We start from the raw sequence: 24,733 nt of genomic DNA, 5'->3' as shown, positions 1-24,733 counted from the left end.
GCATGGCTGGGGTGAGGTTGGGAGTGTGCAGGGATCTGTGTAAGGTACCAGTAACATGCAAGTCTGCTGTCATAGGATTAAATTCATAGGTCTGTGTTATCTCTGGACGTGTGTCATACAGAAAGGTAAAGAAATCTGCACTTGTAGGAAAACCAGTATCAGGGCTTCGTGTTGAAGCAAATAATGGGAACATGCACAGGGATTTCCCATGCTTGGGCATGTATAGTGTATATCTGGCTCGAGTTGCATAAGCTTCAACCGCAGAGACAGAGGGCTAAGGCTGGAGAAATAGTTTTATTTCATTTCCAACGTGTGGTAGTGACTTTCGGACCCCGCCAAGCCCCTCGTATTGGCCTGCTCGCACTCCAGCCCTGTGCTCCTCCGCAGAGCTGTGCCTGCTCAGGGGGCCAGTGGCAGGAGCCGTCCCTTTAGGAATGGCATTTTCCAGGTTCTTGTGTGAGGCTGAACATGTCCCAGCTGCAAAAATAACTAGCCTACATACCCTGTGGAAACAGGAGCAGCAGCGACACATCTGTCTGGTCTGGGCAGAGCCAGCTTGTAACTAATGCCCCAAAGGGGCATCGAGTGGCCACAAGCTACTTGTCAGTGTGCAGAAACCTGAAATAGAGACCTTTGGGGAGGACTAGCCCGTCAGAGGGGCGAAGCTCTGCAGTGGGCAGAGCAACAGATACCTCTCGGCCTCTTGTAGGACTGGTGGGTTCCAGCAAGACACTAATATTGACTGGCTTCTCTGGACCCGCTGCGGGGCGTGCAGGCTGCTGGCGGGGCCGAGGCAAGGGGCTGAGGCTGGCGCTGCCGGGCACTGGTGTCCCCGAGAGCACCCCAGCCTCTTCCCCCCGGCCCCTGCTCCTGACTCCCCCATGGCCGGTGGGGTCACTTTGGATGGAGAGCGCAAGCTGAGCTCAAGGATAGAGCCCCCTGGACGGAGCCAAGGAGCCGCTGTATAAAAAACGCTGAGGTTTTCCTTTTCTGTACAGCGCGTTTCCCTAAATTGCCTTTGACTGTGTGCATCGCTAATGAAAGTTTATGCCCTTGTTAGAAGGACAGGCAGGTCCGTTCCAGTTAGGGCTGGGTCTATCCTTCTGCCAACTGCCCTCCCCAGCACACACACACACTCTCGCTCGCTCGCTCACTCGCTCTCCCTGGTGAATAAGTGGAGGCTGTTATAAAAAAAAAAAAAAAAAAAAAAAAAAAAAAAAAAAAAAAGAGGAGGGGAAAAAAATTTCCATATTTGTGTAAGTTGCTTTAAAAGCATTTTATCATGTCATAAAAAAAAGGAAAGTACTCTCGGAAATTGATCCTGCACACGAGCCCATTGGACAGAAGGACGTCGGGATGTTAATGGCTATTTTGCTCCAGGGTGGCTTATTAAAAAATTTATACATAAATGCTTAAAATTGCATAAATTATTTAAAAAAAAAACATAGTAAGCAATTTGCAATCCTGATCCACTTTTCCTCTTTTTCTTTCCCTTGTCATCCTTTTCTTCCCTTCTTTCTTACAAAAAAAAATAAAATTCCTTCCCCCTCTTCTCACCCTCATCCCCTCCCTGTCTGAAAATGTGATGCGTCCAAAATTGTACATGTATGTGTGTAAAATGAAAATTATTTTAAATGTGACCTGCCACTGACCAGCGGAGCTAGCTACGAGGGGGAAATAAAAAAAAAAAAAAGAGGGGAGAAGAAAAAAGAAAAGAAAGAAAGAAGTTTGGATATGATGAGTGTTTCTCGCAGGCGTGGAATGTCACCCACATATCCTGGAGATTGTACTGGGGAGGTTTATGATGGTTTCCCATTGATTTGTTTCCCCGACGCAGCTGCCGACCTCTATTGAGGGACAAACATAATCAGCACTGACGCAAATTAGATGGTTATTCGTTTTGAAAATTGACAGAAAAACAATAAAAAAGATGAAATGCTCCCAAATCAATAGATATAATGAAATTCAAATAATCCGAGAGATGAGGTCTCCATGGCAACTGATAATGTGGAAAAGAAAACAATTTAATAAAGGACAGACACACTTTGAAAACAGATTGGGCAAAGGGAAGGCGGGGGGGGCGAGGGAGCAAGGGGGGCCGTGGGTTGGGTGGTGGTGGGAGGGGGCAGCGGGAGGAGGTGGTGGTGGGGAGCCGGAGCCGGCTGCCTCTCCGGTTGGTTAGCAGTGCTGTAGTGAAGGATCACTGTCCATCCCAAGGACGCTTGCCATAATTAAGAGAGGCTTTCGGTCCAGAAAGTGCAGATTCAGGTTTTAATACACAAAATTATTTCAGGAGCACTGAATCGGAAAGTCGTTTGTTATGACCTTCCTGAGAGGCCTGGAGCAGGGCATGTTGGAGGCGCGGCGGCTGAGCCAGCTGAGTTATGGCATATTTGTGTTTTTATAGTGCGGAGGGGAGGGGGGAAGGGGGGAAGAAGGTTAAACAGTATTTACAGCTCAGTTGTTTTCAGAAAGGAAAGAGAAATAGAGTTCATGAAAAGATGCGAGTGGAAGAGAGAGAGAGAGGGAGAGGGAGAGATCCCCTGCCCGGCACACACACTCCGCTGGGACGCCAGCTCCAATGAGACACTCACCGATGCTCTTTTTGCCTTAAGGTGTGAGGTGCAGATGGGCTGGGGGTAAAGAGGGGCTCTTTGGTGGGATGGGGAGTGTGTCTGTCCCTGCTGCCGAGTCTGCAGGGTCCGGCTGGGAGCCCACTGTCTTCTCACTCCAAGCTGCAGAATAAACCGCTCCTGGCATGCGGGCTTGTGCTGAAAGCGTGTGTGTGTGTGTGTGTGTGTGTGAGCGTGAGTGCATGCAGGGTGCTCTGCGCTCACAGGGGTGGCTGCTGGTGTGCGTCTGCATGTGTGGCTGCTGGTGGGCTGGAGATACGTGGGTGCTCACCGCCTGTGCGGGGCTAAGCAGAGCTCGGTGCGTGCGGGTGTGCACCTCTGGGGAGGTGCATATGCTCTGTAGCTGTGTTTTGCGGTGTGCGGCTGTAAGGCTCGTACGGTCACAGGTACATAGGTGCTTGCGTGCATTAGCGTGTGTTCTGTGTGCGTACCGTCTCATGAGCACATGCAGGGGCGTGCGGTTGCGTGTGTTTGTGTGCTGGGTCATGTGTGCCTCTACATGTGATAGTGCACCTGCATGGCCACGTTTTTATACACGTGTGTGTTCCCACTGATGGGTGTTTGCAATCAGTGATAGCGCTAGCGCACGGATGGGCTCACGAGGACAGGAGAGATAAGAAGATGAGCCCTAATGACTAGAAGAAAGAGCAGCAAAAGGCGAGACAGAGCATGAGTGTCAGTGTGAGCACTGGGAAGCGTGGGGTGAGTGCCCACACAGCCCGGCCAGTGGGGTTTCTCTCCCATGCTGCTCTGACAGGAGTGCTGAGTTAACAAGCTCAGGGATGACCCACTGCTTTCACACCAGAGCTCGGCTCTCCTCTGGCCACCCTGCGAGCCTTTTCCACACAAACAGGACGGACAAGCATTTCTCCTAACCATGTTGCACAGTATTTGCAAGTGCCAGGCATCTCGGGGGATTAAAGAGCCCCTCAACTCCCAGTGCTGCCTGTGATGGGTGCCTGCTCTGTGGGACTCCCAACCCCACTTGGGGATTATAGAAACCTCTAAGGGATCTGAGTGCCCGCTTTGCATACCAAGCCCAGAGCATGTTACCTGCTCACATACAGCTCAGGCAGCCGTGGGGGGCTGTGGGGAGGGCGTAACACAAGCTGGAGGGCTAAAATGCTCTAGTTCGTGCTCTGTCATGCAGCTCTTGCTGAGGTCTCATTTACCTTGTGCGGGCTAACACACTGATTTACTTTTCGGGACCTTGAAAGACCACAATAATGAACTTTTCCTGGCCCTGTGTTTCTTAGTGATGCAACAAGCATTCAGGCTCCCAGCTCCCATTTAGCTCCTGACTTCCCACTGCAATTAATTAGGAGTCTGCATTCTTTGTTGGGTCTGAGTTTAATAGTGCTGAAAGGGATTGCAAATTGCTCTTAAACTGCCTACCAACTACAGATAGGGTTTGGAGGGACCCTTTTTTTTAGGAGGTGGCTCACTTAACCCCTGCCCTGGATTAGGGATGACTCTGAGCCCCACCTGAAGCCAGGGAGCTGCTCTCCACTGACTTGGGTCATGGTGGGTGTGGATTCTCTGTAAAGTAACTCCTTAAAGACAGTCACCAAGAGGGACTGATGAAACTTTGAGCAATTCCCTTCCAAATCTCTGTTCTTTAAGAGACCTGTTGTCTCTCCCAGGTCCTTTTTATTTCGCCAGTGTCAGGTACTTGCAGCTAAGTCTGGTTCCCTCTCTACCACCTCGATGTTTCACCACATCCCCTGCCCTGTCTCTTTTGGCATTTACAAAGGGGTCTGTGCAGCGTTTCAAAAAAATTCACGTCTTGATCTCTTCTTCATCCCTTGGGAGCTGGCTCCCACAGGGGCTGGCTGCTCCAGAGGCTTTCCCAGCCCTCTTCACTCTCCACCACCCCTTCCCTCCCTCTCTCTGCATCCACTGTATCCTCCTGGCACAGCACCGGGAACGTGGACGTGTGTCTATGGAGAGGTGAAGTTAGGCACCGTGTTTGCATTTAGTTGCCCTGACAACATGTCTGGCTTCATAGGGAGTTTTCCAAGGGCCACAGCCAGCCTGCAGGGACCTGATGGTGATGAGCTATTACTCTTCACTCTCCCTTTTGCGTCTTTCCACTCGGTTTTCTTCACAACCTGTGGGGAGATTGATGGCGGGATTGTGATGTAGATGTTAGCAGTTCTGCTTGATTTATAGAGTTACTTAGGCTGAGTGAGGCCACTTAGGCTCGTCTGGATAGTAAACCTTTTAACTGGACTAAATAAATAAATAAATAAGTAAGGCAAGGAGAAGAAACTGGATCAGAAAAGCCGATCCTCTTGTCTTTATATTATCTGAAAGAAAGACTCTGAAGACAGAAGGCTCCCAGGGAGCAGCCTCGCTCAGCCTGGGGAGCAGCGAGACCCTGCTCGCTGCATTAGGCTGGAGCTCTGAGAGCAGGTTTTCACGCGACCGAGAGGAGGAAACTGTTGAAATGTCTCATCAAAGATCCTGCATTGACAGATGAACTAGAAAGTTGGCTGCAGGACACAAGGGACTTTTGAGCTTCCAACTGTCCTGAATCAGTGCTTTTCCTCTGCTGTTACTTGAATTGCAGTAGCACCTAAAGTTGCCAACAAGATACCGGGCCCACTAAGCTAGGCAAGAAATCTTTGCCCAGATGGCTGACCCTCTGAAGAGACCCAGCAGGTCAAGGGCAGAAGGGGAGTCTGCGTGATATTATCTGCCCAAAGACAAGGAGAAGGTCAGTAGCAGAGCAGGGAGCAGAACCAGAGTTCCTGACTCCTGTTACTCCCTTTTTTCCCTCTTCTTTCCACTCTGCTTCTTTTGTTAATTCTGGAAGTTCCCTATGTTACTTGTATGCAGAAAGGGGGGCTAATTTCTTGTCCTCTGGAGGTTCAGGGTTCAGGGTATGTGAACGCAGAGCAGGGGAAGGGCAGAGGCAAGGAGCTTTGTCTCAGCACTCGGGGTGAGCAGCAGAGCCTTAGTGGCTCTCGGAGTAAGGAGGCTGGGGGCAGACAAGATCAAAGCACATTTAGGATCATTTTTGAGATCTGCTCAGGAAAAGGTTCAGACGTGCGTTACTAAAGAGCTGTGAAGAAGGATTAGTCCTGTCCTTGCTCGCAGTTGAACCACTTTCCCCACCAGCTGTGCCAAATGCCTGTGAAGAGCTGGTCGAGCGGCAGCAAGGCAGGTCAGCGGCAGGTGAGAAGGCAGTGTCACAGAGGAGACCGGCACGGTGCGAGGGAGCGGGGCCGCTGTGGAGGCTGTTGCAGTTCAGCCGTGCAGGGGAGAAGTGCCCCAAGTGGGGCTGAGCTGGGGCGGGGTGAGGAGGACGGGGTCCACGCAGGCTGTGGCGGTGCAGGTGAGGATGTCTCTGCGGTGGGAGAGGGCCGATGCGGCAGCCGAGCAGGCAGCGCAGTGCTGAGTGTTAGCAGGTGTCCGTCCTGCTCTGCTGCCTGCCAGCCCAGCTCTGCTCTCCGACAGGGACTCTGCGGACTCTGGAGGACTTTGAGTTGCAGCCCATTGCACCATTGCAGCAGGAGCGGCTGTGCCTGGGCTGTGCTAGGGCCAGCTCACTCGTAGTGTGAGGTCTGTGCTGCCTTTCTCTCCCTGGCCAGTGATATATGGCATAAATTAGGCCTCTGAAGGGGGATACTGCATCCTTAAGAAGAAATATGTCCTCATTTTTCTTAAACACCGTTTGCACTGAGTGAAATGTTTAGAAGGGACGCTGAGGGATAACTTTATTTCTTACTAGGGAGTTCAGAGCCGTTCAGTTAAACCCATAAAACACTGGGAGTAGGGAAGCTGACAGCCTGCCCGTGCATTAGAAAAGCCATTACTCATCTAGGGGAAATTCACCCCATGCTGGAGCCTTGCGTTACCAATGGGGTGGTCCAGGGGAGGACACAGGATCATCTCCCTTGGCCATCTAAGGGGTCAGTAGGATGCTCAGAGTGGAGAAGAGTCAGCTAGTAACAATCCAGCACAGTGACAGAGTGCTGATACGGAGATCTCAAAGCACCGAGTACACACGGCTGGGTTCAGCCCGATGGGTGGGTGATCATCCCTGTTCCTCCTCCTCTGCATGGGGAAGCTAAGGCACAAAAAGCTGGGGAGACGGATGGTTACACCATGATTGGAAACCAGGCTGGAAGCCAGCACTCCTGGCTTTTAACTCCCAGCTTAAATCACTAAAACCAAATTCCCTTCCAGAGCAAGGAACAAAGGTCAGGAGCCCTGACCCCCTGCTCTGTTTCTGCCGCAAGGCTGTGGTCCCAGGGTGGAGTCGGGAGTCCTGGCTCCACCCTCACTGCTCCGATGTTCAGCCCTTTCTTCCCAATGGGATTTAGAAAATCCTCTGGAAGACGAAGGCAGGGTCTTGTAGGTGGTAGTAATGGGAATTCCTGTCTGGGATGGTGGTTGGTGGTGTGGTGGGCTGCGTTACAGGTGTGGCTGGGTGGGCTTCTGCTCTGGCACAGGCACCTCGCCGGTGCAGGCTGCCGTCGTTCCCCAGCGGCTGGTTGTCCGAGGGGACATGGCCACAGGCGCCCAGCGTCATGGCAGACAAGGCTTCGGCCACCAAGAGGGTGGTGACTTTCTATTTGATATTTTATTTTGGAGGCTTGACACCAAAAGATTTAATATTTGTTTGAAATGAGAAACAGTTCTCAAATGAATTTGGAGAGCCTGGGAATTAATGTCAGCCCCCCCCTCCCCTCCCTAAACACCCCTCCTCCTCGTCAGCTCAGCCCCCCCCTTTCAATTTCTGAAGCCTGCTGATTTGAATATTTATAAATATCAGTAAATTATTTATTGTAGCAATCTGCTGTGCCATTTCACCAATCGCCGTTAACACTTTAGGGCTCGCTTTTCAGGAGGACGTGACTGGAGAAAGCGGGCACCAGGGGGCTGGGAGCATGCCCAGGGAGGGGGCTCCTGTGCCAGGGCAGAGCCTCGTGGCTGTGATGCCAGGAGATTTTGCCTCTGCATGTGGCACAAGAAGGGTTGGGGGTGTTTGCAGGAGAGGATGGGGACCCTCTGTGCCCAGGGGGGACACTGGGAGAGGACACGGCTGGAAAGGGAGGCTTGTGTTAACGGGGGAGGGCAGCACAGAGGATTGCCGGACAGGATGGGCTGTTTGCTGCAGCACCCTCACAGGCTTTGCCCTGCGCTGTGCAGGGATCTCACTCTGGCTTAGAGCTCAGCACTAACCATCTTTGCTTGTAGTTTCTGTTCCCTCAAGGAGGAAAATTCCTCTCGGTTTCTCCTGTCCCATTCCTTCTCTCTATAATTACACTTGTGCACTGAAAATACACACCATTCAGAGATGATGTGGCTGTTTTCTGTCTGGGGAAAGGGGGGTCTCCCCATGTTCATGAGCTGTTCTCCTATAGAAACCCTGTCAGCAGCAGCAGAGCAGTCAAGTGGCAGGGTGGGAAACAGGAGCAGCCCAGCTGGCCAGCAGCCCCAGTGCCAGGAGCAGCATCTCCAGAGCCCCATCATTTCCCCCTCCTCCCAGGATCTCCTGTCTTTCACTGCCCAGTGCTGGTTTCTGTACACTGCCCCTCACTGTCACCAGAAAATTACAGCTTAACTCTGCAGCTGAGAAGGTCGAGCAAAAGGAAGCAGGACAGGCTTGCTGAAGGGAACTGGTACTGGTCTCTGTCCTCTGGGTCAGGGTTGAACCAGGCTCTGGGAGCTGGGAATAGGGAGAAAAGTGGCCTCTTGTGTGGCTGGAGATGCCAGTGTGGCAGTCAGGAGAAGGTCAAGCAGTGCTGACTGCAGGCAGACTGCACTCTGACAAGTGCTGGCCATGGGGACCAGAGCAGAGTCCTCAGCTTTTCCTCCGCAGTTTAGGGATGGGGTGGGTGGGGAGAGCCCTCACAGCTATGGGAAAGCAGGGAGTGTAGCTGGCAGCGCTTCGGTAAGGACACCCTGGCTGCTCACTTCGTTTCTCCTCCCACGTCTTTGATTCTCCTTCTCCTCCCTGCCCAGCGCTGAGCTGGAGCCTGTCAGGTCTGACTTTCGCACCGAGGGCTTTCCCCGGCTTCATGCAGACGCGCACAGGCGGGATCCATGCTTCCAGGGCAGAGGAGGTTGTTAAAGAGCCTTTGTGAACTCCCCAAGGTCAGCCAGAAGAGACAGCATCCACTAATCCAAGGTCATTTCCTGGGCTAAAAGCAATAAAATGTTTTATTGATAAACTGAAGAGGGGAAAATACACACACTAAATCCACTCTCACACACTGTGGGCCATGCCTGGGCTGTTGCTGCCTTTGCCCTGGCCCTGCCTGGGATAATGCACGAGTCGTTGTGCTGGAGGGGAAATGTTTTCTGAAAGGGGCCGAGTGTTTGTCTGCCTTCCCTGCCTCCTCCTGGCGTGTGGCTGGACATCACTAGGGCATGTTCCCCATGCCCCAGCGGCCTTCTGCTGTGAAGGTTTGGCTCTGTCTTAGGGACTGCAGCTCAAGTGTGAAGAGGCTCTGGCATGTAGCATCCTCATCCCCCACCCCAGTGAGCTGTGCTGCCCTCCCTATTTGGGGCTCCTGGGCAGACTGGAGTCTCTCCAGTCAAGCTTGCACCACAGTGGTTAAAAAAGAAAAGGACTGTGCAGCATGTTGGCCCTCCTTCCCTCCCCCTCCCCGCCCCAAATAATGCCGTTAATAATTAATCGAATGAGAGCTTGCAGCTCCTGGAAAGCTGGCACTGGGACCTCCCTCTTGAACGGAGCTGCTCAGCTGGGCTTAAAACTCTTCAATAGGAATATGAAAGCTCCATCTGTTCGATGTACCCGGCCTTCTGAAGTGACAGCACGCCGTCCCTCCCCAGCCAGCACCCCTCTCCCCACAGCACAGGCCCTCCTGCCCCTCCTCCCCTGCCCTTCCTCAGCCCCTGCCCCATCCAGCGGGGTCCCCCCTGCACCCCCAGCTCTTCCCACACCACTAAGCTCCTGCCACACAGCCAGGGCCCCTTCTCCTCCCCCCATGCCAGCTGGTTCATCCAGCTCCCACATGCCCCTTTTTCACAGCCAGGTCCCTTTCCCTCCTCTACCAGGGTCCCTTTCTCCCCTCTGCCAGGGCACATTTCTTCATTGTCCCCAGGAAAAAGCCAGGCTTTGGCTCTGTTTTCCTTTCCCTGCAAAGCCAGACTTTCTCTTTGCAGCACGGTTTGCCCCTCGCTTGGGCTGCTCTATTTCTGTCCAGGCTGCAAAGCCCTCGGTTCCCACACACGGTGCCCCCCGCAACCCCTCTTCTCCCTGGGGGGAGGCAGAACTAAGCCATGCCCACCTTGGCAGCACCCCACTGTGCAGTTTATGGGTGAGAAAGTGCTGCTTTGGGGACTGCATGGAGGGTTTTGGGGCTGCACGCAGGGTGCTGGCAGCACATGGGGACCAGGGGAAGGAGGGGCGGTGGGGGCAGCAACCTGGGCTTGTTGGCAGCAAGTTCAAGGGGTGAGAAGGCAGCAAAAAGTCTAGGTGAGTTTTGTCCTCCACCTTGCCAGGCCTGGTTGTGGCAAGCCGTACCTTTTCTTCAAAGGGAGGTTTGCTCTCAAGATGCCACGGGGCTGGGTGCAGAGTGGAGGGAGCTGGTGTCTCCTTGCAGGGTGTGGGGAGGGGGCAAGCGGAGTAAACTCCCGGTGGCATTGTTTTCAGAGGAAGTGCTCAGTGTAAATAGAGCATGTGGGAGAGTTTGTACTGGGCAGAGATGAAAAGTCCGTGTGACAGGCTCAGGTTATAAACGGCTTCCTCAGATTGATGTGAAATCAAAACATTTCTATTTAGACGAAGAAAACGAAAGGGGATGTTTACTTAGCCTGGAATCTTTAAACAGTGTGATGGAGACGCAGGGTGATTTGGGGTGGGGAGCTTGGCCTGGGGGGGGGGGAGCCTCTGCCTGGCTTTGGGGGTCTCTCCCTGCCTGGCAATCCCGACCTTGGGCAGATACGAGGGTGCCTCATTCAGCAGCTCAATTCCTCTCCCTCTGCCTCTCCCTCCGCCTGAGTGAATGAAACATGGATGTTCTGGTCCCCTCCAGGCTGATGGCCATCTCCAGCATTTCTTTATAAGAAGGGTTTCCCTTCTACTTTTGAAATTAAGAGGGGAACAGAAGCGTTGATGTAGGTAATGTCCCTCCTGTTCCATAGACATGGAAATAAGGCAATGAAAAGATAAAATGATGTGTCTGGGCTTGTGGAGAGTTGGTTGCAAGGCTGGCAGAAGCAGCTGGGAGTTCTGATTTCCTGCAGCCATACGTGCATAGGTGGGATGGAGATACAGAAGAGCCTTGGTACTACAGGGCAAATCCCATCTCAGGAAGGTCTCTGGGAGGGTTGGTGTTATAGACCAGGGAAGAGGTATGTTTTCAGAATTTGCTTTATTTTTAACTTAAACTTTAGGAAAAGATTCTCAAAATGTTAAAGGCTGGCATTGCTGTGCTCAGAAAAATCCCAAACACAAGGAGAAGGGACAGGACAGATGCAGAAGGGAAGGGCAGGAGGTGGGGGGCAGAAGCTGGGGAGGCGGAGGGGCAAAGCCAGGGTGTGTGAGATGGAAGGAGGCAGGAACAGGAATGGAAGACAAGTTGCAGGCTCCCGGGAGTTGCTGCGTACGCGGCAAGTGCAGCCTCGGGAACGTCTGTTCCTCTCTTCCTTTGAATAAATATTTATATATTCATTTGCTGGCTGGTGCACGCTCTTGGCTGCTCACCTCCAGACCAGAATAATGGGACCTGCCCTCACTGCAGAAAGGGGGAGGGCAGCAGGGATTTGGGCTGCTGCGTGTCTGCCTCCCAGTCATTTCCAGCTGCGAGCGGTGCTGATCTCACCAGTTAGGCAGGGCTGGGTATGGTGAGAACGTGGATGGGGAATCACCAGGCAGCGTTCAGGAGAGCAGCGCTGGTGATTCAGTGCTGACCCAGTGCCCCGGCCCTGGGCAGGCACCGCAGCGCGCGGGAGGCACCGTCCTCACCACCTGCAGCCGTCGAGGCTCCGCTGGCCTTTCGCCCGAGCATACAGGCGTGAGCTGTAGGTGTCCTGGCCAGGCTCCAGTTGGAGCTCACAGCAGCCTCCTGAGATTCCCTCTGTGGTACCAGTTGCGCACAGGATCGGCCTTCACTTTCTGCCCTAAATAGAGTGGGAATGTGATGGGAAGGGAAGGTGCCAGCACACAGAGACTTCTGCAGCTTCATGGGCGTCTGCCTGTGCCCATCTGTATGCGTGAGGACTGTGTGTGTGTGTTGGGGGAATGTGTGAAAGGGAAATGCGTGGGGAAATGTACAGGAATGTATTTTGGGGAGATGGGACTTTTTAACCCCTACGTGTATGACTACGTTTACGGAGCGTGCCAGCGCATACACACAGCTCTTGAACAGCTATAATTTCTAGATGGGGAGGTATGTGTTTGGGGGCAACGTGTGCTTTCCCTTCATGAAAGCATGATTGCACGTAGGTGTTAGTGCTGGGGGGGGGGGGGGGGGGGGGGCGGTGTGCATTTGGAAAGTGGAGGAGTGCATTTTGCCTCCCTTTGTGTGGGGGGCTGATGTATTTGTCGGGGGGTTATTTTTCTTGCAGTCCTTGACAGGGAAGCGTGTCTGAAGCTGTCAGGAGTTTACGCTAAGCAGCCACTCTCTGGCTCTTGGACAGCAGGTCTAAAGTTTCAGTCTGTTTGTATTGGGCTGTCATGTTATGGGATTAGGGGCTGTCACAATGGCTTCTGGATGCATTGTAGGGGGTCTGATTAATCTCACTGTGCTTCTGTGGAGCAGCACCTCTGTGCTGGTGACAGGGAGGTGTGGGCTGAGCTGCCACGAAGGACTCCTGTGCAGTGGAGGAACCCGTTCTCACCATTCGAGGGCTGGAGATGGGTTGTGTTTGCTCTCCATGTGATGGGCCCCTCCTTCACATAAAGCACGACAGAAAGTCCAAGAGCACATTTTGGAGGGAACTCCAGCCACGTCCCCATGGTAACTCCAGTGACGTGTGTGTCCAGCAAGTGTTTTACTGGGTGCTCTTCCAGAGCCCTGGGACACAGAGCGGGGTCTGCCTCAGCACTGCACGCTGGGGGAAGAGCCAGGCTGTGTGCACGTGTCTTGCCTTGGGACCTTTAACCCTTCGTAGACTGGGTGTCTCTCAGAGGTATTATAAATAAAGAGGGAAATGAGACAAAGCAGCTGCTTTAGAATCAGTTTTTTGCTTTTATTTGCGATTGAATCTTGTTAATTGTTGGTGCAATAATTATGCAAGTGCCTCTGATAGGGACCATTTAGTTCAAGATTCTCCGTGACCTTGAAGTTAAGACCTTACCTTCTTCCTTTCTCCCCCCACTTTCTCTTACCCCTCCTTTACTAGCTGTCATATATGAATAAACTACATTAAAATAACAAACCCACACTAATTAGCTGATTGTGCTGGGAAGTGTGAGAGCAGAATTTCCTGTGTGTGCGAGAGCGAGCAGGCAAAAAGGCCTGATCAACTGATACCAACCCAAGGCGATTTTCTCCCCTACGACTGCCAGGGGAGTCTGGTGCTCCAGTGCATGCACATGCCAGGGCTCCTGCCCTCTGTACTGGTTCTTTCTGGTGCATACTGGTTCTCTTCTCTGAGACTATGTGTAAACCCTATCAAGTGAATTAATTCCTCACCGTCCCTAGGGCTAGGCTTGGGAAGCTGTTCTCCCTGCTACAGGTGCTTGCATGCAGTTATGAGCTGGTGTGGTTTTGGCAGCCAACACATCTGGGATGGAGCTGGGGACCTAAAAGCAGGTGGTGCTGCAGTCTGAAGGAGAGAGCAAGTCAGGCTTTTAACAGACTTCATACCCTGCCTGAGTCAGGAGCAAAGGCTGGTCTGTACCGTGTTCACTTGCATGAGATGTTTGGGGGCTGTTGAGCCCAGCATAAATACGTGCTTCTTTCTTGAGGCCAGTGGCATCCTTTGGTACCAGCAGGTTCAGAGCGTGCCTCTCACCAGGCTCTCCTGGCTGGGCTTCCACTCAGAGCTCAGGAAACAGATGGCAGTCCCACCTTTCCGAGGATGACCCTGGACATGCCTGAAGGCCTGTTCGGTTGGGACCAGCCATTTGCTGTTTGGGTTCAAGTTGTCTGATCCCACTAATGCCCTTCCTTGCTTCTTTCCCCTCTCTTTTTCCAGCTGAAAGAACTATATGCACTGACGCAGCCTCAGGAAAACCCACAATGGCTGCCAAGCGCAAAGGCGGCCTGAAGCTAAATGCCATCTGTGCCAAGCTGAGCCGTCAGGTCGTCTTCGACCACGGGGGAGCCGAACAGGCGCGAGCAGACAAGGGGCCGCAGCGGGAGAGCAGCAACAAGGACCTGCCTCAGCCTGGGACCAAGGAGCTGGGGACAGAGTTTTCAGATGGACTCAGCCGTGTGCAGAAGATTGAGGAGGACAAAAGGAGGGAGGTGATTGAGAAGTGGGTGAACGGGGAATACAACGAGGAGCCCTTGCTGGGGCGAGTGGAGGGCAAGGAATGTAAGGGCGCTGAGAGCGCGGAGGTGCCCCCCGAAGGGGTTTACATGGTGCAGCCCAAGGGCTGCAGTGACGAGGAAGATAACGGGGACGAGGCGGATGCTCTGAGGGGCTCGCAAGATGGCAACTTCTTGGATGACAGGGATTCAGACGGGCCGGCCTCAAAGGACGATGCCTACCGGTCCTCCAGTGGCGAGACAGGCTCCAAGCTGGGCGGAGGAACCACCTCAGGTAAGCCCTCTCCTCGCTCCCCCTCCCCACACAGGGCGACTTCACGGTCGTGTTTTCTGTGGGACAGATAAAGCTGTTGCTGTGTGTCCATGCCAGATCCTGTCTGCACCTGGCAGCCAAGGAGGAGGGTGAAAGCCCTAGGTCCCTTGCCTGGCATTTTGCTCTTGGGACTGTGCTGAGTTTGCCTCTGCTTCAGCCTCCCCTTCCCGAGAGGGCTGTTTGTTGGGGTGGATGTGGCTGGATGGCTCTTCCCAGACCGTAGATCCCTTGGTGGGGTAGATCTGCCCCCCGTAGACTACTTCACACCATTCCCATGGAGATAGCAGTGGTGTGTGCTGGTTTCCTAGTCATGTATTTCCACACGAGGGGGAAAGAAAGCAGAGAGTGCCCTTGTGGCAAATCCCAGGTGGGTTCTGCAGCGTATTAACACGCACGCAGGCTGCCCCTTCCCCCGGCCTTCACGTACCCCTGCAAAAGCTCCAGGGGGGGCAGAGGCCGAGGGGGACTCTGGGCAGCCCGAGGCTGAGGGTGGCTCTGGGAAGAGGCATCAGGGAGGGGGTGCACCTGCGGCCTTCCCCTGGGGCCGGGGCCCGGGCCTCCACCCCGCCCGGCCACACCTGGGGAGGCGGGAGCCGGGCCGGGCCCGCCCCAGGCCGGGCGAAGGCTCTGGAAGGAGGGAGCGGCCGCCGCGGCGGGAGGCAGGAGGTAGGCGATGGCGGCTTTTTCCGGGGGAAGGGGCGGGAGGGAACCCCGCGGGGGGAGGCTGAGCCGTGCTGGGGTGGCTGCAAGTCCTGTGGGGGACCCCACCGAGCCACAGCTGCTCGGGCTACCTGTCTTCATCACTTATCTGCCGCTGGCCTACCAGTACCCCTTCCTGGGTGTCAAACAAGAGCCATCCATTGCCTTCCCTTTGTGCTGCTGTGTGTTCCCTCAGCCCGGCCGGGGGGGCTGGGGGGCTACCGCCCGCCGTGGTCTTGCCTCCTTCACAAGGCAGGTGTGGGAGCCCGTCCTCTGGCGCTGCAGCGCACCCTGAGTCTGGGCTCGAGCTGGTGAAGCTGCTGGTTCCAAACCTGTATGTCCCCCACCACTTCAGTTTGATGTTTTCCCCCAGGCTGTGTGTGCATTTCTTGTTTTCAGATAGCTTCTACCTTATTTTTGCGGTTCCTTCAGAAGCTGAATTCAGTAAGAGATGTTGGGGAAAGCCCTAGATGAATTTCTTTCTCGCTTCCTGATACCCAGGTTCCCCCCCGATTGATTTGGGGGGGCGTATGAGTAGTAAGTGTTGGAAAAAGCTTCGGGTAAATTGAATTCTCTCCATTAGGGCAGAGCAGCTCCCTCCCCCGATTTGTCACTCAGCTGGGTTGAATCTGTAATTGAAAGATCTCCCCTTAATCTACTCCACCTGCACGCACCCCTCCCCTGATCTCAGCACTTTGTGAATCCATCAAACTTTCCTCCTTTTGTGTGCGCGCATGTTTTCCTCCTCCTGTTAATAATGCAGCCGAAACTCATCTCCGTCTGTCCGTTCCCCTTCTGGAGAGGCACATTCTCTAGTCTTCACGAGTTCAGTGGCAGCGCACATAATTATGCATATAAGATATAAACAGAGCTGTTTAATTATCCTTCGCCACATCAGTGACAGAGTAATTAACAAACATTGCAAGATCAATGAGGAAAAGTGTGACCTTCAGTTTCCTTTGATAGGAAAGCCCTTGTCGTTTCCAGACACAAGGTGATTGTGCCTGGACTCTGTTTTTAGTTTGTTTTAATTCCCCCCCCCCCCCATTTGCAGATTTTATTTGCTACGAAAACTAAAAGGAGGGGAACTTAAATGTAAAAAATATGTTACCAAACAGGGCAAAATGAAAAGAAACTGAGGTTTCTCTCTGGGGTAGGAGTTTTCAGTAAAATGCCTTTGTAGGGCTGTATTGTCAAAGGATTATGCAAAAATGTATAAGCATTCATGGGGGGCTGAAGACTCATTTATGTTTAAGGCAGGTAATGGCACATGCGGGGTCCAGTTTACATACACAGCCACATGGGATTTGACTTGCAAACAGACGTGCTGCCAGGTCTCCAGCGTCTGTTTCAAGAACCCGGTTGTAATTGTGGTTTGCAATGTTTCCCTGGAAAGCACAAACTGAAACATCTCTTGCTTTGGAAAGGACAAAGTTCTTTTCCTCTTCTTTTTCTGTCAGTGTTCCAGAAAATGGATTTTAAGCTGTTCATCACTGAGTCCTCTCAGACCTGGTGTTACTGGGTGCAAGTTAAGTTTATCCCTGTGAGATCTGGAACTGCCTATACTGAAAAGGAGGGTTTTTTTCCTGTGAGCTGAGGGGTAGCAAGAGGCAGTCAGATCAAAGGAGAGGAATACAGCTCTGCCCTCCCAGTCAATGCGGCTTCGAGGGGGTCATTGCAGGAACCTGGTTTTGAAGGTTCTGAGCACCCATTGCTCGCTCTGAGGACGTAGAGGATACAGAGCTGGCAGTGCTCAGCAGCGTTTAAAATTGAGCCTGTGCTTCTCTGATCAGCTGGAAACTTGGGTAAAAAGCAGGAGCCACGCAGAAAACCGGATCCTATGTCTAGCTGGGCTTTGTTGATCAGTGGGGAAAGTGATCCTAATTAAATGGGGCTGAGAAGGGTTCCTGTTTCCTGGAGTTTCACTTCAGGACTTCAGCTACTGCTCGTGTTTTCCACTAGCACCTCCTGTAGTCTAATGCCAAGTCCCTGCCACCTTTGTCTCCTTCCAGAGTCAGACAGCGAAGCTTGTTGTGCATCATGCAGGAGTTTGCAGAGACTTGGTCCATGCTATTCAATCCTCACGCTTTGAAACAAGCTGGGGAACATGCATGTATGGCATCCCTGCCTCTCTTTCTGAGCCACCCCTTGGAAACAAGGCACTAAGAGTCGGTGCTCAGTCTTCCCTTAGGTGCCGCCCTCTCTGGTACAGCTAGGAAAGATGTTCAGGAGTCACAAAGCTGGTGTCTGTCAGGAGGTGGGTGCCAGAAGCTGATCTGGACATGCAGATACGTTTCTTTATTCATTCACGCACCCTCTCCTGCCCACTGACTGACCCAGACTTCTCTACACACATTTATATATAGCATTTAGATTTCCCAGTACAGTCTCTGACAGAGATCCCTTTCCACAATCTCTCACTGACGCACACATACCCAGGGAGATTTTCCTGTATGGTCTGTGTTCTTTACTCTGCCTGTTGCTTGCATAGTGGGCTAAAGTAGTCACCAGGAGCTTTCCCCTGTACAAGCTTTCAAAGTTCCTTCTTTTCTTAGCCTCTTGGCTAAGTCTGTTAGAGAGGGAATACTGGACCTGTTTTCAGCAAGGGGGGTTTTCTCTTCATAATTTCCTGGGGAGACTCCACTTGGGAGAACAGGCATGATGAGTGCCAGTTTCTTGCTCATTATTCTCTAGCCCCCAAGTCTACATGTTTTCCCTCCCAAGCAGAATAAAGGACAGAGCCCTGGCTGGGATGTCCCATCCCCCAGTATCCAGACCTTGCACTCCATTTGGGCTGTTTTGCTTTTCCTTCCATATATAGTGTGCTGCTGCAGGCTATTTTTAGCCCCTTTTTTGCTAGCTTCGGATCCTTTGTGATACGATAGCTGCTCTGAGACACACAGATCTCTGCTCTTTGGCAATGCCCACAAATGGAGAGCAGCGGCAAGGGGAGAGGGAGCCCTTTTATTATCACATAGAAAAGGAGAGAAAAATGCGGTGCAGGGGAGGGGAAGAAGACCCAGGGACAATGCTTCCTGTGGCTTCCAGGGCTGCACACTTCTCACAGGGTTTTGTTTCCAAACTGCTGTCCTGCTTCACTTTTGTCTGCAAGTGGGTATGAGGAGGGTTTTCTGTCAATTAGGTAGTAATAATTACTTCGTCACTGTTGTTTGAAAGCATATGTGAAATGAGTTGGCTGGGTCTCATACCATCTTTGTGGTGAGACAGATCCCTTCCATAAGGTGCCTCCACTAGAAGAGCCTCCAGCCTTCTGGTTAGGTGCCTGTGCAGATAAGGGAAGGTCGTCTCGGCTTTAGGGGATGTGTTGGTGGGCTCCTGCTGGGATGAGTGAAGGTGTGCTTGCTAGGGTAGTGGCAACTGGCAGGGTTTCATCTCAGATGTGGATGTGGAAAGGACTGAGCAGCACTGGCAAAGCTGCTGATCAGGGAGGGTATTGCTATCATCTGGAACCAAGTTTGAGCAAAGGAAAAGCAGAATGCAAGGTGTTTTGGGGGATGAGGGAATTAAATCCAGGGTAGTGAAACCTGAACTCAAGCTCAGACTTTGCAAAGCACAAAAAAAAGTCTGAAAACTCCCTCTTTCCTGTGGTTTTGGGTTTTGCAACTAATTGTTTGCACCAATTGAAGTCTAGCCACATGGGTACCAAAGATGCTTTCCAAGACCAGGTGTGCAGATGAGAGAAGTTTGAAAAGGAGCTGGTCTCAACAATATTTCATTTTCTCCAGTATTAGAAGAAAATACTAGGTTTTGCTGAATTTCCTCTCTGGATTTCTAATGTCAGTGGGGCTCAAACCGAGCTGGGATTTGTAAAACTGATTTGAGATGTGGGAGTGAAAAAGAGGGTCTCCTCCTTTTTTTCATGTGCTGCAGGTTAGGATAAAGAAGGAAAGGGATTGGCTGGCTTTCAGGGCAGCTGTTAAAGCTAGTAAAAATCACACTTAATTTCCTATCAGATCCTCTCTGTGGTATTCTTTCTCCCCTTGCAGTTTGGCACAGGCTGGCTAGAGTTTCTCTGTGCAGTCCTTGGAAGTCAGGGTGTTGTGAAGGAGGCTAGGGGATTGTTTTACAGGTCCAAAAAGAGAGGAAAAGCAGAACAGGGAAAGCAGATTTAACAGAAACAGAGAACTGTTAGATCCAGTAGGGATTTCATGGGTTTAATCCCTGTTGTTTGGTCATAGAGTTACACTGACGTGGAGGTGGAGAAGAGAGAAAAAGAGGTAAAAAGGAAAACTGCTTTAAAGCAAGATGAAATTCTTTAATATGTGTGTGTGTGAAGGATAAAGTTGATGGCTTTAGTAGGGTGTTGGAGGGGCCACAGGAGAGGGTCAAGTGGGGAAGCACAGATTAAATGATCCTACCTCTGAGGATGGAGTAACACAGCCGTTCCTTGTCATTTCCTTCTGACAAGTCTTGGTTTTGGACACTGTGGGGCATAATTCTGCATTTAACATGCTTTAAGATTAATGCTGACCCATGAAGTTGTGCTACAAAAACCTACAACCAGAGCCAGACACTGCAGGGGCATTGCCACCCATTCTGTAGCTAACAGGGTGTTTATTCTGAAGTCAGGCATCCCAAAATCCCATGCAGGATGCTGGGCCTAAGTGTCCAGAACTGGAAAGTCAGTTTGGGCTAAACCAGATCCCAGCACTTAGCAGGTGTGTCTTTGTCCTTCTGCTTGCAGGCTTCAGGCATGTTCTTTGCATTGCCTTTCTCACGTACCAGGTACACAGGCAGCTAGTGCAGCAGCTCTTCTGTTACATGAACACAGCTATACCGGGCAATATTGAAACAGGGATGTGACCTTCATGGTCTTGCACATTTTAGTGCCCGTTACAGGCAGTCTCTTCCTCCGTGGAAGTCCTGTGGAAACTGATTTGTGGAAGCTGATGGCTATTGAACTTCGACTTTGCTCATTGACTGGGTCTTGTGTGTGCGGAAACACTCTCATGTACGTGCATGGCTGTGTGTCTGGCATCATTGGCTGTCAGATCCCCCAAATCCTAGGGATCCGTTTTCATGCTTTGGATGTGCTGACCTGCTCTGTGGCTATGTCTTGGTGCCTTCCTTTTCCACTCTGTTTCAAGGCAGTGTTGGTTTGAGTGGGAGCCAGTGCCCAGAACCTCCATTCTGCTGCCGGTGTACCTGCCTGTGCTGGCTCCCTGTGAACGAGCGTGCTTGCCCATGAGAGCTAGAGTGAGTGATTGGAAAAGATGACGAGGGAGGTTTGAAGGACTCCTGCACACAGTAAATCTTTACTCTGCAGGAGAAAGCAAGAGGGAGAGGAGGAGGAGCGCTGTGTCAGACTGAAGCCTAAATGAGTCCAAGCTGGCACGTCAGAGCAATCTTTATTTCCTCCTTTACACTGATATTGGGTGACCTCCAGATGTGTGTTCTTCCCCTCCTGGTGGCCTGTGAAACTGCCTGAGGGAGTAGGGGAGGGAGGAAGGGAGGGAGAGACCCAGGGAAGGACAGCTTTTGCTCATTCTTCCTCCCTGTATTCATGCTCAGGTAGACTAACCCCTTCCTGCCCCTTCGCCAACCCACACTCCAGAGAACAGGCTTTCTCCCCCTCTCTGGAGCCCGCGTCAGGACAACAGCTCTTTCTGTCCTCAGTCCAAATCCTGATGGAGAGGAGGCTGTTCCTCTACCTATTTTGCACCTGCGTGGACTTTTCCATTTCCTGGTCTTACTGGAAGCTGCTCATGTCTGCTTAGGAGGCTGCCTGTAGGTTTCCACAGCCTTCACTGAACTGTGGCCCATTTTCACGTGGAGGGTGGTAGCTCTCCAGTCATTGGGATGGAGAAGAAAGGGAGCAAGTTGGGTGAAAGAACTTCTACAAAATTGGCAGGGGAGGGGAGGACTGCAACAGCTATGGGGAACTATCCTGTCTTTGTCTTGCCTTCTCTTCCCCTTCTTCCCCCCTACTCCTCCCTGCCAAGCTTCTCATGCGTATAGCCTTTGCTGCTCTTCCCCCACCTTAATTCATCTTCACCTCTGCTGCTTTCCTTCTCTACTCTGCACTTTTCCATTCTGCCCTCCTCCTGCTCCACCCCATACATTGTCTTGCCCCGTCTCCCTTATCCATTTCACACGGTGCTGTCCTGCCTGCTCTCAGCCCTGCTGTTTACCACCACACATAGCATACCTCATGTTTTTGCCCCCCTTCCACATGCAGACACGCTGCTGTCTATCGTCTGTGCACCTCCTTCCATATACAAACACACACAAGGACAGAACTCTACAAACCTCGGCATATTGGCGTTGGTCTCACTTCCAGTAAAATTACTTTTTCTTCATATTAGGCCAAGGCAAGAGTGCAGAGACATTTATGAAACTTTGTTTAATGTACTGAAAAGCCATCGGCTAGAACATTTAGGAAATTGATTTTCCTGGCATTGATGAACTCTTTTTATTTTACCCCAGTATTAATTACTTTTTTTTTTAAAACAAATTAATTTAAGAGTCGTAAAACCTAACAAGTGAGCCAAACGTCAGTAGATCATGTTCCCCTCTCCCCTTACTCCCCCTCCCTGCTACTAGTGCTGGTATGGGAGGAGAAGGAAAATCAACGCCTTGCATGACGCTCTCACTTTGGTTCTCTGTAGGGGAAGCTTCATCGCTGCGAGATTATGCCGCCACCACCATGAATGAGTTCCTGGGTATGTTCGGCTATGATGATCAGAACATGCGGGATGAGCTGGCCCGCAAGATCAGCTTTGACAAGCTGAACGCTGCTACCTCAGAGGCCACTGCGACTGCTGCCTCTCTCCCTGGCGAAGACGCCATGAGCAAACGAGCCCGCTTCTCCAAGTATGAGGAGTACATCCGCAAACTGAAAGCTGGAGAGCAGCTCTCTTGGCCCATGCACTTGGCCAAATCTGAGGAGCTGGGCTCCAAGCTGGGCAAAGAAACTTCCTCGGTGCTGGCACAGCCCATTCGGGTGCCAGGTCCAGATGCCTCCATGGTGACGGAGACCAAAGCCACCATCCTGCCGCTGCCCTCTCCCAGCAGTTCCCAGATGCAGGGCCTGATGTCACGGGCCTCCAAATATGACTTCTTCATTCAGAAGCTGAAGACGGGTGAGAGCATCAGGCCACAAAATGGCAACACTTACAAGAAGGCCTCCAAGTATGACCTAGAAAACGTCAAGTACTTGCACCTTTTCAAGCCTGGAGAAGGAAGCCCAGATATGGGAGGAGCCATCGCCTTCAAGACAGGCAAGGTAGGCCGGCCTTCCAAGTATGATGTGAGGAACATTCAGAAGCTTACTCCAGTAAAAGCTCCAACACCCAGCCTGGCCCCTGCTCCCCTCGCCAGTACCCCCAGCAGCACTCCTGTGGCTGGGCCAGAGCAGTCCGTCTCATTGCCATTCAACACTCCTGAGTACCTGAAATCAACTTTCTCCAAGACAGACTCCATCACAACTGGAACAGTCTCTACAGTAAAGTAAGTGTCCTCCCACTTTTCTTATCTTTGTAGTAGTGAGGGATCATACCTAAAGTCTGTGTGTGGATCAGTGGGCAGTTCCCGTTTGTGTGGTGATAAATACGGCACTGTTTGTGTGATGTTTCTTTTTGCTCTGTTGGGAGTGTCTGCTCCTCTGTTACACCTTACTTCTCTTTTTATCTTACACTAAGGATGTGGCCTGCCATCAGCAGTCACAGCCATGAATCTGGAGCCCACTAGCTTCTGGGTTCATATGTTAAAATGAAAGGTGAGGGAACGTGGTGCTGTCAGCACTCTAAGGTCAAGGTTGTAACTACTTTACTTTCTCCTCCTTCTGTCTGGTTCCCCAGGCATCCAGCTGTGTCTGTAGGACAACCTGATTCTTGCTTCCATTTAACTCAATGGCAAAACTCTGCTGACTTTCCTGTTAGCAAGATGGGGCTTTTTCTTTGTCCCAGAACTCAGAAGACATTTTGGTGCCTAATTCCCAACAATTTTCATAGGAGTTAGGCATATACATACTTCTGGGGGCCAGGCCTGTGTCTTCTCAATTTGCTTGTTCCTTACACAAATAGAGGTGATTCAATTACCCCTCAGACTGGGCAAACTCATTAGCCCAATTACCACTAATAACCTCCTACATATACATGGCTGGCAATCTCTGCAGTGCTGCCATTGACTGGAGATATCTGAAGACCTTGCCAAACCTTGGATTACTTTTTAATGTGGCTTCCAGAGGTGGTAGCTGTAGCAAAGCTACGTATGTATGTGAGGCTGCAAACAGGGAGGGACTTCTCTGCTTTCTTGTTATGGTTTGGATTTACTTGTTTCTCACTGTGGACCTGGGGCTTTTGTGAGCTATGAATCCCATGGGGTCATTTGTAGTAAGTCTAGGACCTCTGGCCTGCACTTCTGTGGCAAATGCCATCACACACACCCTGGTACTTTGCCCTCTGCTAAGGAGGAAGGCAGTTCTGTGTTTAATATGTGGACCTAGGAGGCCTTGGGCTGAATCCTCACTCGAGTGTTTTTTGCAGTCTCAGGCAAGTCTGCATCTCCCACTTTCTGTGTTTCCCCACCTGGAAGGCAGAGCTCACGATACGTGTCTTCCACGTGAAACAGTCATTTCCCAGCTGCCTGCAGATTTGGGAGCTCTATGGTTAAGGTGTACGGGAAAGAGCAGAGGATTATTAACATCTGCATTTGGCCCCCGCTCAGGATGAACCCTGTGTGTGCTCCAGATGGCAGGCAGGGACTCCTATTACTGAAAAACACTGTGTTGTAAATATTCCTGTAGGCACAGTGCCTTGTTGTGATGGGTGACTTGGCCAGGGCCTCTGTGCCTGAAGAGTCTGCAGAACGCTCAGCTGCCTGGAGTTCAGTGGCCATCCTAGAGCTGTGCTTGGGGGGTTGTGAGCCTCTTCTTATCTGCTTTGGTGTTGCGCTGGGATCCCAGTTTGATTTCCTTTCTCTTGCTCATTTCCTGCCACTTGCAGATGTGGGTTTGCAGCACCCTGGTGATCTCTCCTCTAGCCACAGGGCTTCCTCAACTGGGGCATTGCGGTGGGGCTGCAACAGGAATGGGAGTGACCAGGGCCTTCAACCTGGCAGTTCCCAGCGTCCTGATCACACACTGGAGTACAGAAGGGGCTCCAGTCCCTTCTCCTTCAGGCTGCTTACTAGATACAGGCTTTATGATAAAAGAAAGCAGCCCATTAATTGCGCTGGTGGAGGAAGTGCTACCTGTGGTATCTGGGGCCTGGCTTTCCATTCAGTCCCCACTGGGACCAAGTAGCCTGTCAGGAATTACCCCTTACTCTCATACGTGGGTTTAAACTCTCTAACATCTAATGCTCTTAACCTGCCCTGAACTAATCTACCTATTTCAAGTGAACTCTGTGCGAAAGTATCCTTGTTTAAACCAGGCTACAGGGCTGTCAGGAGTAGGAGTGAAGGTTGGGTGTGGGCAAAACCGAGAAGGAAGACCGTGTATAGCCTGACTGGGATTGTGTTGGTATGCCACTATGTCTTAGGTAGGCTGGAGTCAGGCCCTGCATCTCTTTTTCCTCTTGCTGAACTCACTGAGGATGTAATTTCTGTCTGCTTCCTAGTGATGTTAAGTAACCCAGGCTTATGTGACAGTTGGGTGCAGTTGGGTTGGTTTTCTCATTGATTAAAATACATAAATACCTTTGCTG

At 51.7% G+C, this 24,733-nt stretch overlaps 1 protein-coding gene across 11 annotated transcripts in view; it reads left to right on the top strand.

The window, feature by feature from the left end:
- Nucleotides 1-24,733, top strand: part of CASZ1 (castor zinc finger 1) — a 206,885-nt gene that overhangs the window by 144,226 nt on the left and 37,926 nt on the right. For all 11 annotated transcript variants that reach the window (XM_074892922.1, XM_074892918.1, XM_074892919.1 and 8 more), the window contains 2 exons: nt 13,758-14,327; nt 21,695-22,535. In XM_074892922.1, the coding sequence (XP_074749023.1) occupies nt 13,802-14,327; nt 21,695-22,535 (1,367 nt within the window). In that variant the 5' untranslated portion in view covers nt 13,758-13,801. The remainder of the gene's footprint in view (nt 1-13,757; nt 14,328-21,694; nt 22,536-24,733) is intronic.

This window comes from Strix uralensis, chromosome 23 (assembly GCF_047716275.1).
Source record: "Strix uralensis isolate ZFMK-TIS-50842 chromosome 23, bStrUra1, whole genome shotgun sequence".
Taxonomy (NCBI): Eukaryota; Metazoa; Chordata; class Aves; order Strigiformes; family Strigidae; genus Strix; species Strix uralensis.
Note: the sequence above shows the minus strand (reverse complement) of the source record. Positions and strands in the feature narration are given on the sequence as shown.